The 13,325-nt window shown below is 36.7% G+C and overlaps 1 protein-coding gene across 5 annotated transcripts in view; it reads right to left on the reverse strand.

Moving 5' to 3' along the window:
- Positions 1-13,325, reverse strand: part of sgsm1a (small G protein signaling modulator 1a) — a 47,496-nt gene that overhangs the window by 4,253 nt on the left and 29,918 nt on the right. Inside the window, exons 12-27 of one of the 5 annotated variants that reach the window (XM_051110549.1) lie at positions 12,446-12,575; positions 10,938-11,102; positions 10,363-10,489; positions 9,981-10,045; positions 9,712-9,857; positions 9,144-9,272; positions 7,223-7,405; positions 7,024-7,095; positions 6,546-6,894; positions 5,290-5,558; positions 4,603-5,145; positions 4,387-4,511; positions 2,600-2,682; positions 2,395-2,504; positions 2,197-2,293; positions 1,215-1,382 (exon numbers count right to left, since the gene is read on the reverse strand). In XM_051110549.1, coding sequence (XP_050966506.1) covers positions 1,215-1,382; positions 2,197-2,293; positions 2,395-2,504; positions 2,600-2,682; positions 4,387-4,511; positions 4,603-5,145; positions 5,290-5,558; positions 6,546-6,894; positions 7,024-7,095; positions 7,223-7,405; positions 9,144-9,272; positions 9,712-9,857; positions 9,981-10,045; positions 10,363-10,489; positions 10,938-11,102; positions 12,446-12,575 — 2,761 coding nt within the window. Of the gene's footprint in view, positions 1-1,214; positions 1,383-2,196; positions 2,294-2,394; positions 2,505-2,599; positions 2,683-4,386; positions 4,512-4,602; positions 5,559-6,545; positions 6,895-7,023; positions 7,096-7,222; positions 7,406-9,143; positions 9,273-9,711; positions 9,858-9,980; positions 10,046-10,362; positions 10,490-10,937; positions 11,103-12,445; positions 12,576-13,325 lie in introns of all 5 variants that reach the window. The other 4 variants (XM_051110548.1, XM_051110547.1, XM_051110550.1 and 1 more) reach the window with 4 other exon arrangements.

Raw genomic sequence — 13,325 nt, forward strand, 5'->3', positions numbered from 1 at the left:
CATCAAAAATATCTTAATTTGTGTTTCGAAGATGAATGAAGGTCTTACGGGTTTGGAACAACATTAGGGTAATTAATGACAGAATTGGCATTTTTGAGTGAACTATCCCTTTAATTGTGGGTACATCCAAGAGTAGCTAAAAAAAAGATCACAGTCAGCTAGAATTATTGTTAATAAATTAAACTAAAATGAATATAAATTAATTAATTAAAAAAATGCAAATAAATCACTTTATTTATTGTGAAATTAATACATCAATTTAAAACCATTTAATTAATTTTACTGTTTAAAAATATTTGTAAATACTTTATAAGAATGCAATTTAAAGTTTTTTTTTTTTTTTTTTTTAATTTTACACTTAAAATGACTGATTGATTTGTTATTCAGTTGCATTTATATACATTTGAACACGAATGATTTTAATTTAATTTAAATGTCTATTTGTTTGTCAGTTTGGGAAAAAAATGTATTAATTAACTGATTACTGGTGCTCCTAGTTTTCCACAAACATGAGAAACAAAAGATGTTTGCTGTGATAATGTGAGAAATGTTGAAGGTGTCTGCATAAATTTTGGTTTGAGGGCGCCAAGCGCCAAATGCGAGTAAAAATCGGCGTTGGCGAGTATATGTAACCGTGTCAGTCACCAGTTGGCGGGTAAAACTTTTACGAATTACAACAATACAATGCAACAGCCAGTTTTGAAAGAGATTCGCTGTTTCTGACATAAGCGGATAAAATAATCTATTCCGAACAAAATCTTTGTGACTGGTTAGCTGTTTTTGTCATAAGCAAGAACGAATCAAACAATAGGATACAAACCAGCTGCTAAGGTCAGAGCAGTGTGATGGCTAGCTTGTCCAAAGACAAGGTTTTAAAAAACTTTTACCAAAGAAGATATTGCTGCTTTATTTCGGAAGATTAACTCATTGTTTGCGCTACATGAACATGGATTGACTCGAAAATGTAATAACTACACCATAAATGCATATAATTAAAGTAACTGTCTGTTTTCGCAAAAATAGTTACATGGCCGGTAAAAAAAAATTTTTTGGCTGGTAAATTTTCTCATGTCACCGGCCAATAGCAGGTGTGGCAAAAAGTTAGTTTTAGCTTGTTGCTGATGTCTTTATATGAACTGTTTTTTTTTAAATAGAGATTCATGACATTGAAATTTACGTTAACATAGCAAGGTGTATAATGAACATATATTTACCGTTGAAAAACTTGATGATGTCAGTGAAGTCCATATTGTTTTCTAGTATGATGTCTCTGTATATCTCCACCAATGCAAGAGCAATGAAGAGCACAAAATGGCTGGAGGACACACACTTAGCAGCCCAGATGACCTCCCAAACAGCAAACACATCATCATACACCAACTCTGAGGAATTTAGATATGTATATTAGGCAATGAAGGTAAAGTACTTTTTTTGTCAGGCCTATCTAACTTATTCTTCAACATGGAAATAAGCCTATGGGCGAGACTTTCGGTTCATTAGCTACTATAGGGAAAATAATGAGAAGAATAATAACGTGCAATAAACAGTAAAACTGTTTGCACTACAAACCAGTGTGTTTATAATTAAGATAATACATTGAAATAATATGGTAAAACACTCCAAACTGCAATATCAAGCAGCAAAAAGAGCTGTTTTGTACAGCTGAAAATAGCTGGACGCAGATGAGACCAGAAGCCAAATATGTAAAATTTACAAATGGCCACATCTGCTCTTACAGGAAAAATAAGGTGGATTGTTCAAATTTAAATAAATAAGAGGCTCAAAGCATCTCCGGAGAAAATCATGTTACACTATAACCTAACCATGAGCAGCAGGGGGAGCTCTTATTTCTTAATTGGTTTATAAGCGTGGCCCTGGACAGAATCTCATGTTTTAGTTTTTAATATAACAGGGATTTAATAAAATTAAATATTTCTCATATAAAGCACATGGCCATTAATGTGAGTTATAATAAGTTTTAAATTACTAAGTCACAATCAACAAGAGGGCATTGCAATTGCTAATTAGGAGACTGAACATTCATTAGGCAAAAGATGGCTTCATTTCACTGCAGATGACTAACAGAAGACATTTCTTCTCAAGTGTCACTTTTACATTAATTGCATGCTACTTTTCAAAGGCAGTTTAAAAACTGTAATTTTTTTCTCATTATATGTTTTATTTGAAAGATATTACCTCTTTTAAAGTCAAGAAGAAACCAGCGATAGCAGAAGTAGAAGTGGGTGTAGTCTCCATTCTGATGCATTAGCTCAAACAGCTCTGCGTCTAGAATCTAATTATATGCAGAGTGAAATAATCACGTCTCGGTTTTACAATTTAATGCATTTTTGTCTAATCAACATGAGAGAAAAATGTCTGTAGCAGATGTTTGACCTGGATGAGAGATCTCATGTTGGCAAAGTGGGTGTCCATCGCACCTCCGTGAGGAAAATTTTGATTCATCCGTTTCATTAGTTCAGTAAAACAACTGAAAGCCATGGCCTCTGAAAGATTTAAAGAGAACAGATGGGAAAAGCTAAACAGTGGCATGGACTTTAAAACAGATGAAGACCAGCAGGTTTCACAAAGACAGACTCACCATCATCTAGAATAACTAGCAAAGGAGCGAGCAGGTCACACATCCCCTGGACATATCCAATTTCCAGGTGCTGCCAAATGTAACTGCAGAAAGAGATAAGTCATTATATGCGTTGGTCAGGGATATTTGAGCTACATCACAACACCAGGTGTTCTGAGTGGTTTAATGTGCTTTGACATGCGGTTGCAGTCAAAGAGCTCACCTCCAAGTCTCTATAACAGTCTGGCCCCTAGATATGACTTAAAGGATTAGTTCACTTCCAGAATAAAAAATTCCTGATAATTTACTCACCCTCATGTCATCTAAGATGTTCATGTCTGTTTCTTTCTTCAGTCACAAAGAAAGTTTTTAAGGAAAACATTACAGGATTTTTCTCTATATAGTGGACTTGTATGGTTCCCAACAGTTTGAACCTCCAAACTGCGGTTTCAGTGCAGCTTCAACAGGCTCTACATGATCCCAGCTGAGGAATACGAGTCTAGCGAAACGATTGTTCATTTTCTTAAAAAAATTAAAATGTATATATTTTTAACCACAAATGCTCATCTTGCACCAGCCCAACCTCATGCATTACATATTCACATTGGAAAAATCATGTGTGGCGTAGGCAAAAGTACCGATCCAGTGTTTACAAGGCGAGCGTGCAAACGGCCTTTACAAAAAAGGTAAAAGAAAAATGTTGCATGATTTTAAAGCTGGAGGAGAAAATGAGATGGAAGACAAGCATATGTGGTTAAAAAGTATATACATTTTTATTTTTTTTTTTAAGAAAATGACCGATTGTTTCACTTGGTAAAACCCTTATTCCATCGCTGGGGTCGTGTAAAGCCATTTGAAGCTGCATTTAAACTGCAATTTGGACCTTCAACCCACTGATCCCCATTGAAGTCCACTGGAATGGAATTCTGGAATGTTTTCCTCAAAAAACTTTTCTTTGCGACTGAAAAAAGAAAGGGAGGGAGTGGATTTTAAAGAAAATGTATATCCTGGAAGTGAATTAATCCTTTAATATAAGTATGTAAGTGTGTGGGATTTTTTGTATGTTTTACCATCTGCCAGGTGAAACTCTGAGTCTGATTACTTAGAAATAGGGATGCACCAATATTAGAACTAATGTTCTTTTTATAAATGGCCAGTGCTAAAAGTCTATTCTATTTTGTCTTTATTAAAAATAAAATACTAAAAACTAAAATGAATGGTTAGGCGTTTTTCAATTTTAATTTTAGGTATCACACCATTATAAAATACAGCACAAAAAGGGACATTAATTTTGACATTTGCTCAGGATTACAACAACAACAACAAAAATATTATGTTTTTCAGCAAGAATGCATTAAATTAATTAAAAGTGATCAAAAGTGACAGTAAAAACTATAATGTTTTAAAAGACTTCTAACTTCTATTTAAAATAATTTCTATTCTTTTGAACTTTTAAAATAATCCTGAAAAAAAGGTAGCACAGCTGTTTTCAAAATCACTAATATAAAGAAATATTTCGTGAGTACTCAGCATTTTAGAATAATTTCTGAAAAATTGAAGACTGGAGTTTTGAAAATTCACAGCATCACAGGATTAAGTTATAATAAATCTTAAAATATATTATATTATATATTATATATATATATATATATATATATATATATATATATATATATTTTTTTTTTTATGTGTTATTTTCACATATTTTCACAATATTACTGTTTTTACTATATTTTTCAGTATCAAAAATGAAACAACTTAAAGCAGAGCACAAACAGTGAAGGCAATGAAACAAATGATTTCATTACCTGCACATGATGTTGCGCAGTTTTTCCAAGTTGGCAGGTGTGAAGTACCAGTAATTTCGGTCACAGCGCTGAACGTCTTTATCAATGCGGTGCAGATTTAGAGTGTACAAGTCCAAAAGCTCTTGCTGCAATTACAAAGGTGAACAGATTTATATGCATAATAAATACTGTTAACTATATTTACATAAAAAATACCTTTATGAAACATGTGCTTACAGAATAAGTAGTCCCTATAGAGGAAACTGGAGAGGTAGCTTCATTCTTCTCAGTGTTCACAGCCAGTGAATCCAGCTGTGGGCAAAGACTTTCCATCTCTGGCTCCTCAGAGTTCATTTTGTCAGAGCTGGGCTTTCCGTGAGCTTCCTCCAGCCTGAGCTCCAATACAGGTACAGTTGTCTGCTCATTAGCCTTGCTTCTGGGTGAACTCTTCCTTTCCCAAACCATGGACACTTTGGCTGTAGGAATCTCTTCCATTTCAATGGCAGAGGGAGACTCGTCTGACTCGGTTGCATCTTGGGCTTCACTCATCTCTCTTGTGCTAAAAGCTTCATGCACCAGTGGGACCACCGTCTCTTCAATTACTGGAGCGTTCCTCTGCATTTCTTTATGCATGGTCCTCTTTGTAACATCCTCTGTAGCAATGGCTTTTGGGAGAACTGGTGTTTTTCTCTTTACTGCTGTTACAACTTCATCCACCCACGTCTTGGAGTCTTTGCTTGCTTCATTGGTTTTTGCTGTTTCTTTCTCTGTATTTTCATCCTTTGAAACAGACACCAGTTTGTCAGCTACAACCTTCTGCTCAAGTGCATCTGATATCTTATGGTCTTTCGTTACCAAAGGTTCCTCTTGGATTGCTCTACTATCTTTAGTTCCCATGTGGGACCTTTCAATGTCCACTCTTACCCGATTCTCATTTATCTTCGGCTCTGCAGGAGTCGATTCCATGACCTCTGTTGCTTTGGGAATATCTGTCTCAGTATGCCGTGTCAGTGCTTCATTTTCTGATGTCAAAGTTTTCTCTGGAGATTTGCTTGCTTCCATTTTGGTCATGTGGCTGAGAGCTGATGCAGGAGCTTCAGAAGCATCTTGAGCCTTTTTCAACCCTCCTGTCTCGACCTCTGCCCTTTTATCTGAACTCTCTGTGGCCTTCTTTCTCTCTGATATTGTCACAACTGCATGCAAAGAAAACACTTTGTTAACCTCAGTTTGATTATATTCTCTCAAACCTACACTACAAGTCAAAAGTTTTTGAACAGTACAATTTTTAATGTTTTTTAAAGAAGTCTCTTCTGCTCTGCAAGCCTGTATTTATTTAATTCAAAGTACAGCAATAACAGTAAAATTGTAAAATATTTTTACTATTTAAAAGAAGTGTTTTCTATTTGAATATATTTTGAAATGTAATTTATTCCTGTGAATTCAAAGCTGAATTTTTAGCATCATTACTCCAGTCACATGATCCTTCTCATATTCAGATTTGCTGCTCAAAAACATTTATTTTTATTATTATTATTATTATTATTATTATGTTGAAAACAGCTGAGTAGAATTTTTTCAGGTTTCTCTGATGAACAGAAAGTTCAGAAGAACCGCATTTATCTGAAATAGAAATCTTTTGTAACATACTGTCCTTATCATCACTTTTAATCAATTTAAATAAAAGTATACTTGCCAAATAAAAGTATTAATTTCTATCATTTATTTCCTAAAAAAAAATTATACTGACTTTAAGCTTTTGAATGGTATAGTGTATAATATTACAAAAGCTTTTATTTCAGATAAAGGCTGATCTTTGGATCTTTCTATTCATCAAAGAATCCCGAAAAAAACTATTTATAATAATAATAATAATAATAATAATAACAATAATAATTTTTCTTGAACAGCAAATCAGCATATTAAAATGATTTCTGAAGGATCATGTGACACTGAAAACGAGTACTGATGCTGAAAATGTAGCTTTGATCACCTAAATAAACTACATTTTAAAATATATTCAAATAGAAAACAGTTATTTTAAATAGTGAAAATATTTCACAATATTACTGCTTTTGCTGTAGTTGGTGAGCAAAAGAGAATTCTTCAAAAAACATTAAAAAAACTTTACTGTTCAAAAACTTTTGACTGGTAGTGTAGTTTCTCAACCAATTTGGTCTCACCTTCCTCAGTCGACTTTCCTTCCTCTGCAGATGCACTTGCAAACCTTTCCTTTGAAACTAGCTGTGATTGAGCTTTAAGGCTTGGGTCATGTATCCCACTGTCCTCTGTGCTCAAGGAGTCTGACTGACCAGAAGTAACAGAGAAGTTTCTGGAAGAGGGGAGACCAGAGTCTGGAGAACTGGTTTCATTTTGAGGTGTTCCATTTGAGATTTTGGAAACCTGTTTGGTGTCTTCACCCTTGGGTTCGGATTCGATCTGGTCGACCTCCTCGACGGACTCAAACACCTGGAAAAACAAACCAAAGGGAAGCAAGCTACTCCAGGGGAAGGGGTTTTGGGAAGTGAAGAACTACCAGGAAAAAGTGTGAGGGTGAGGAACATCAGTCAAGGGGGGCACCATGTGTAATCACATGCAAGTTTTAATGTCAACTTGTACAAATATTCATGCATTTGGCCACAACATTAGTCTGAAGCTTACCTGAGTACTACTGCTGGAGTCGCTCTGCAGCCTCGAATCTCTTTGCCTGCCTGAACTACAGCTCTGCGAGGACTGAATGACAAACACAACACAACCTGAAGTAAATATTTCACTAAATTAAAAGCAAACCTTTCAGTTTGGACTGAATGTTCAGTGTCTCAGGTCTCAGAAGGTTTTTGCTTTGTAGTTCTGCACTCACCTCATTACTGATGGTGGAGTCACGGTGCATTATTCTCTGTGTGGTGCTGTCTATACTCGCTCCAGACGAACACTTGGCTATCGCCACAGCGTGCTGTTCTTTTTCCCTCTGCCTAACAATGGCCTCACACCCCAGCCATTCGCTCATTGTCTGCTCGTAGCACGCTCGCATCTGCTCATCCACCTGGAGAGTTCAGAGATTTAGAGACAGCAACATGTAAAGACAAGATCTTGCAATGAATTCCACTCAGTAACAATGGAACAAGTGCTTTGATTCACAAACCATCTGTATTTCAAATCATTGCTTTGGAAAGAACCTTACTTCACTTTTACATGGTGTTTACATATAAATGTGTCTTAGAATTGTGTGAACACAACCACAATACAAAATCCATTCCCTTTTTTTTTCATACCCAAAAACTTAACAGTGTAAATTATCAAGTCGTTTTGATTTTCTGAGCAATATGAAGTCATACTGCTCAGGCTCCGCCCATGACCGCTGACGAACTGTCCTGTATTAGCATATTTCCACCCTCAGCTGGTTGTACACTGTTGGCCACTTTCTCAGTGCTCAAGCAGCTGTAGCGCCAGTATCTCATAAGCAATGCAGGTGTTTTGTAGTTGCATATAAAAGTGAACATGAGTCTTCATTTTCTCCCGACATCAGAGCCACTGAGGACGCAGTGGATTAGTTTGTTTTTGATGGTAACACGCCACTGAATGCACAAAAAATGGAAGAGATGGGTGGGGCAGGGTTGCCAGGTTTTCACAACAAAACCCACCCAATTGCTACTCAAAACTAGCCCAAAAGTAGCCCAATCACATTTTGAGGGGGGCACAAGTTAAAAATCGCGTTCCAGGGGGTAAAATACACATTTTTTGGCAGGGTTCCCCTGGTCAAATTTCATTCCAGGGACTAAATATTATGACATTGGCGGGGCTTCAACCCGTGGACATGAAAAACAACCCTTGGCAACTGTGTTAAAGTAGCCCAATTCCGTAGGAAAACCATGCACTTGGCAACTCTGGGATGGGGTGAGCAGTAGCTCCTTATCATTTAAAGAGACATGCACCAAAACTTAAGGAATTAAAGAATTTTAACCAAAGTACTTTGCAGACATTTCATGAAGGGAAGGAATCGTACCAATTTGCGGAAAATGGGCATCTGATGTCCCCTTTAAAAAGAATGAAGTCGTGGTCACAATAATTTTCCTGGCAAAAAAGTTGTGCACCTTAAAGGGGTCATAGGATGCCCATTTTCCACAAGCTGATATGATTCTTTAGGGTCTTAATGAAAAGTCTATACATACTTTGGTTAAAATTTCTCAATGGTAATGTAAGACAACACCCTTTCTACCTAGTCAAAAACAGCTCTGTTCACAGCGAGGCGTTTCGGTGCATGTCCCTTTAAATGCTAATGAGCTCTGCTCACCCCGCCTCTCTGTTCCGTGGGGTGACGAGCAGTTCTCTGAAAGACTGTAAACTTTAGCCACATTTAGCCAAGGTGATTTGCAAAAATTCATAAAAACCCCTTAGACTTACTTGTTAATGAACTGCTATGTTCATTATTACATCCAACAACAAAACACCTCAATCGCTTGGGAGAAATTCTTGTCTTCCCCTGCTCAGGCATCAAAACAAAGGCAGACAGTTTACAGCTCACTCAGGGGGGTCTATGTTAAAACAGCCGTGTCAATCAACAATCGTGGAAGGGGCCTGTGCAGAACAACTTGTTCTTAGAAAGTGATGTTTTATAGAGATTTTTAAAAAACTACTGGGTGGATTTTTATAATTATAGGGTGGTTGTGTACACACACTGCCAAGATACATTTATGTTCAAACAACATGTAAAAGTGATTTTTGCATCCGATGACCCTTTAAAACTGTTTGGGAGGACAGTTTTAACTAAGAAACATACTAACCTCTTTTCTCTCAGTCTCAGACATCCCAAATTGGTAATGACCCAGCAGGAAAGGCCAGACCTCCTTTCGTAAAGACGGCTCAACTCCACCGAAATAAACTAGCCGCAGTAACTCCTTTTCTTCATAGCTCTGCAAAAGAGCAGGTACTCACTAAACTGACTTCCAAACACAACATTATACACATGGTATTTGAAATTGTTTACATGTATATTTATCCACTATTTTACCATGTTATTTAGTCAAAACAATAAAAATACACATTGTTTTGTCTGTTTAGAGCATAAATGAGTCTGCGACTATAAGCACACTAACAAAGCACACAGCCATAAGGGTACTTCTGAATGGATTTTACATTGATTTTCACCCTTCAGTGCCACCACTCTGGCACTTAGGCTCTCAGCATTAGTCATCCAAACATATTGTTTATGTGATGAGAATGAGAGAACTGCGATTAGGCACAAATGAATATTAATGAGTGTCTGGCGAAGACGCTCATTTAAACGTGTCTGCTTTGGACTCCGGGCAGGTTTGTTTATGTGGGGGTGTGTGTGTGTTTGTGTGCACGTACGCCGCAGTCTTGAAGAAACTTCTGCCACACTTCTGTCGTGAGACCAACATAGGCGTCAGTGGGCACATCTGGTTCCACAATAGTGTGATTGACAAGGCCAGACAGGTGAGTGCGTACTGTGGACAGATGACGACAGTACGCCAGCCCTGAGAAAGCAAAATATATATGTGATTGACTGAATAAAAGAGACATTTGAGAATCTGAAGGTCACCTTTGATGGAAAAAGATGGCGTTTTGAGATTATAAATGTATGAGTAATGAATACAAACATCCATAGAAAGCCCGAGAGATGATTTGGTTTTTCATGTTGTCACACAGCAACTTCAGAGGGGCTCTGCAGATGAGATAATGTTTAACATTTAGTCAGTTTCTATTTATTTTATATTTGCACATTTATATTTACTTTTGTACAGAACATATACAGGTTTTACATATAAACAAGGTGTTACTTGGGTGTAAAGTAATACCCAAATGTGAATTTTAAGTTATAAAGTGTTGTTATAAAGTTTACATTTCTACCAAAATTAAATTTTAATTCTACTTTGAGTACCTCAGACGTATTCATCTGCAGGTTTCTATTCAATTCTAAAAATCAAACAAAATTACTTCTGTAACTTATGGGCTTCACAATATTACATTCTGTCATTGTACCTTTCATGGTTGCATCCATTGGGTGGTGCTCCTTCAGAGAAACTACTCTGTGAGCAGGAAGAGCAAGATGATTTCCTTGGTGTTGGGTGCCACATGTTTGCTCCCTGATCAATCAATTCCGGTGCCACTAACATACAAGAACACACAGAGAAATCTGATTATGCATTGAACATCTGGATACAAAAAGGAGCTTATGTAGCCACAAGCAGAGCAACAAGAACCCACTATTACACCCAGCTTATAAATGAAGTTACTTTGACACTCAGAATTAACAGGATCACATTGCAGGTCAGATTTAAAAGCCACTATTACTGTTACAAGCACTTACGGTCATTATATAGTAAACATAAAATTTAAGGCCCCCTGAAAACACTTAACCATTATTAGCCCACAATCAACCAAGGGTCACTTAATTTCACTGGAGGACGACTCCTGAACAAAACAGAAAACTCACACTGGCGACTAAGTGATTGCTTGCAGACGTAGAGGCCATAAAAGCAAGCATAAACCAGCAAGAAGTTGGCGCGTCAGACAGATACATGAGCACATAAATGAGAAGTGACAGGGAGAATTACAGCTGGGCTCAGGGGAGGATGGGGACTCTCCCGGGGAGCTGCATTGGTGCTTTGGCATCACCAGGGTCTGGCGTTTAGGAGGCCGCAGCCCTTTCGAGTTCAGGGAGAGAGGTCGGGCCAGGAGGACAGTACTCAGAGAGAGATGGGAGGACTGGGTAAAAGTCACTGTAATGAGTCAAAACATCTTGGTAAAACCAAAGGAATGTTTATGATGGATGCAAACTGAAATGACAAACAATACCTTGATGGATACAAGAGACCCTTTTTCCTATTATCCACTTCTAACAACTGATATTGAAGGGGTAATTCACCCAAAAATTCTGTTATTAATTATTCACCCTTATGTTGCTCCGAACCCTAAGACCTTTGTTTATCTTCAGAACACAAATTAAGATATAAGATATTTTTGATGAATGTAAGATACTCATTCAAAAATAACGACCATTCAAGGTACTCTTGTAGCTTTGTAACAATACCATAGTCACATGGACTATTTTACTGATCTTTTTACTACGTTTCTGGGCCTACTACATTTTTCTTGCTGTCTATGGAGGGTCAGAAAGCTCTCGAATTTCATCAAAAATATCTTAAAGGGATAGTTCACTCAGAAATGAAAATTTAATGTTTACCTGCTTACCCCCAGGGCATCCACGATGTTGGAGTCTGACGGTCATATAATAGCAGTCAATGGGATCCACGGATTTGAGAGTCAAAAAAATATACACAAATATACACAGACAAAACCAAATTAAACCCTGTGGCTCGTGACGATACATTGAGGTGTTAAGAAACAAAACAATCGGTCTGTGCAGGAAACAACAGCTTTTACCCCTGATCCACCGCAATGTCCAACTGTCCAAAATGCGTTCACAACAGCCGGCGTATGACGCATCAACGTGCTCTGGCATAGTAGATGCATACGCAGAAGCGATCTGTCGTGCAAATACATGTTTTGTTTACACAGTGCAGAGATTGTGGGTACGACATCTACCCAAAATGTAAACAATGACATACACGCGTGATAGATCGTTTCCGAAAAATGATATAAATTCTATAAAAACTGTTCCGTTTCTTGTACAGACTGATTGTTTTGTGTCTTAACACCTCAATGTATCATCACAAGACGCAGGGTTTAATTTGATTTTGTCTGTGTTTGTTTTTTTGACTCTCAAAGCTGTGGATCCCACTGACTGCCATTATATGACTGACAGACTGCAATGGTTTGAGTTAATAATCTTCATTTGTACTGAAGAAACAAAGTCACCTACATCTTGGATGCCCTCAGGGTAAGCGGATAAACATCAAATTTTCATTTTTGGGTGAACTATCCCTTTAATTTGTGTTCAGAAGATGAACAAAGGTCTTACGGGTTTGGAACGACATGAGGATGAATAATTAATGACAGTTTTTATTTTTAGGTGAACTATCCCTTTAACAAAAGCTGTAACATAATTGGGAAACAATTACTGGCTCAAGAGGTTGCCTGATACCATGATTTAGTCTCTTACCAAATTCTGACTGGCTGTTTGGGAAAATAATTCGGAAGACGTAATCTGTTGCTTCTTCCTCTTCTTTGTCTGAGACAGAGTCTGAGGATCCCTGTGGACATCTCTTTTTTAGCTTAGGAAATACTTTACCCTGGAAACAGAAACATAAAGCATTAGTTCAAGATACAACGACTGCAGATGACAATCAATGCGCAGTCTAGTACGCAATTAGGTGCAATTATCGGCAAATTATTTACCCCATTCTCTGTAATGCACAAAATGAGTTGCAATTACAGCACAGTGAGATTGTAATTGATTTAAATAATACAATAAAAATCTGCTTAGCATCTTGAATCTGCAGCTCAAAAAGTGACGCAGGAGGTTTGTTATTAAAATAAGTCTCTTATGCTCACCAAGGCATTATTTATTTAATCAAAAATACAGTAAAACAGTACTGTGAAATAGAATTACAACTTAAAGAATGCTGTCTATTTTAATTCATTTTAAAATGTAATTTATTCTTTTGATGCCAAAAATGCTGAATTTTCATCTGTCGTTACTCCAGTCCTATCACATGATCCTTCAGAAATCATTCTGATATGCTGATTTACTGCTCAAAAAACATATCTTATTGTTTTGAATGATGAAATCTTAATATTTTGTGAAAACCGTTAAACATGGTGGATTCTTTGATGAATAAACACTTCAAAAGAACAGCATTTGATCGAAAAACAAATGTTTTGTAACATAAATGTCTTTACTGTCACTTTTGGTTAATTTAATAATAAATTTGTTTAATTGTTAAATAAAAATATTGATAGCTTTGCATAAAAATCTTACTGCCCGTGTACTACTTAGTGTAACGTATTAGGTAACTGTAAAAAGATCAAAAAAAAAAAAA

The sequence above is a fragment of the Labeo rohita genome, chromosome 5, assembly GCF_022985175.1.
Source record: "Labeo rohita strain BAU-BD-2019 chromosome 5, IGBB_LRoh.1.0, whole genome shotgun sequence".
Lineage (NCBI taxonomy): Eukaryota > Metazoa > Chordata > Actinopteri > Cypriniformes > Cyprinidae > Labeo > Labeo rohita.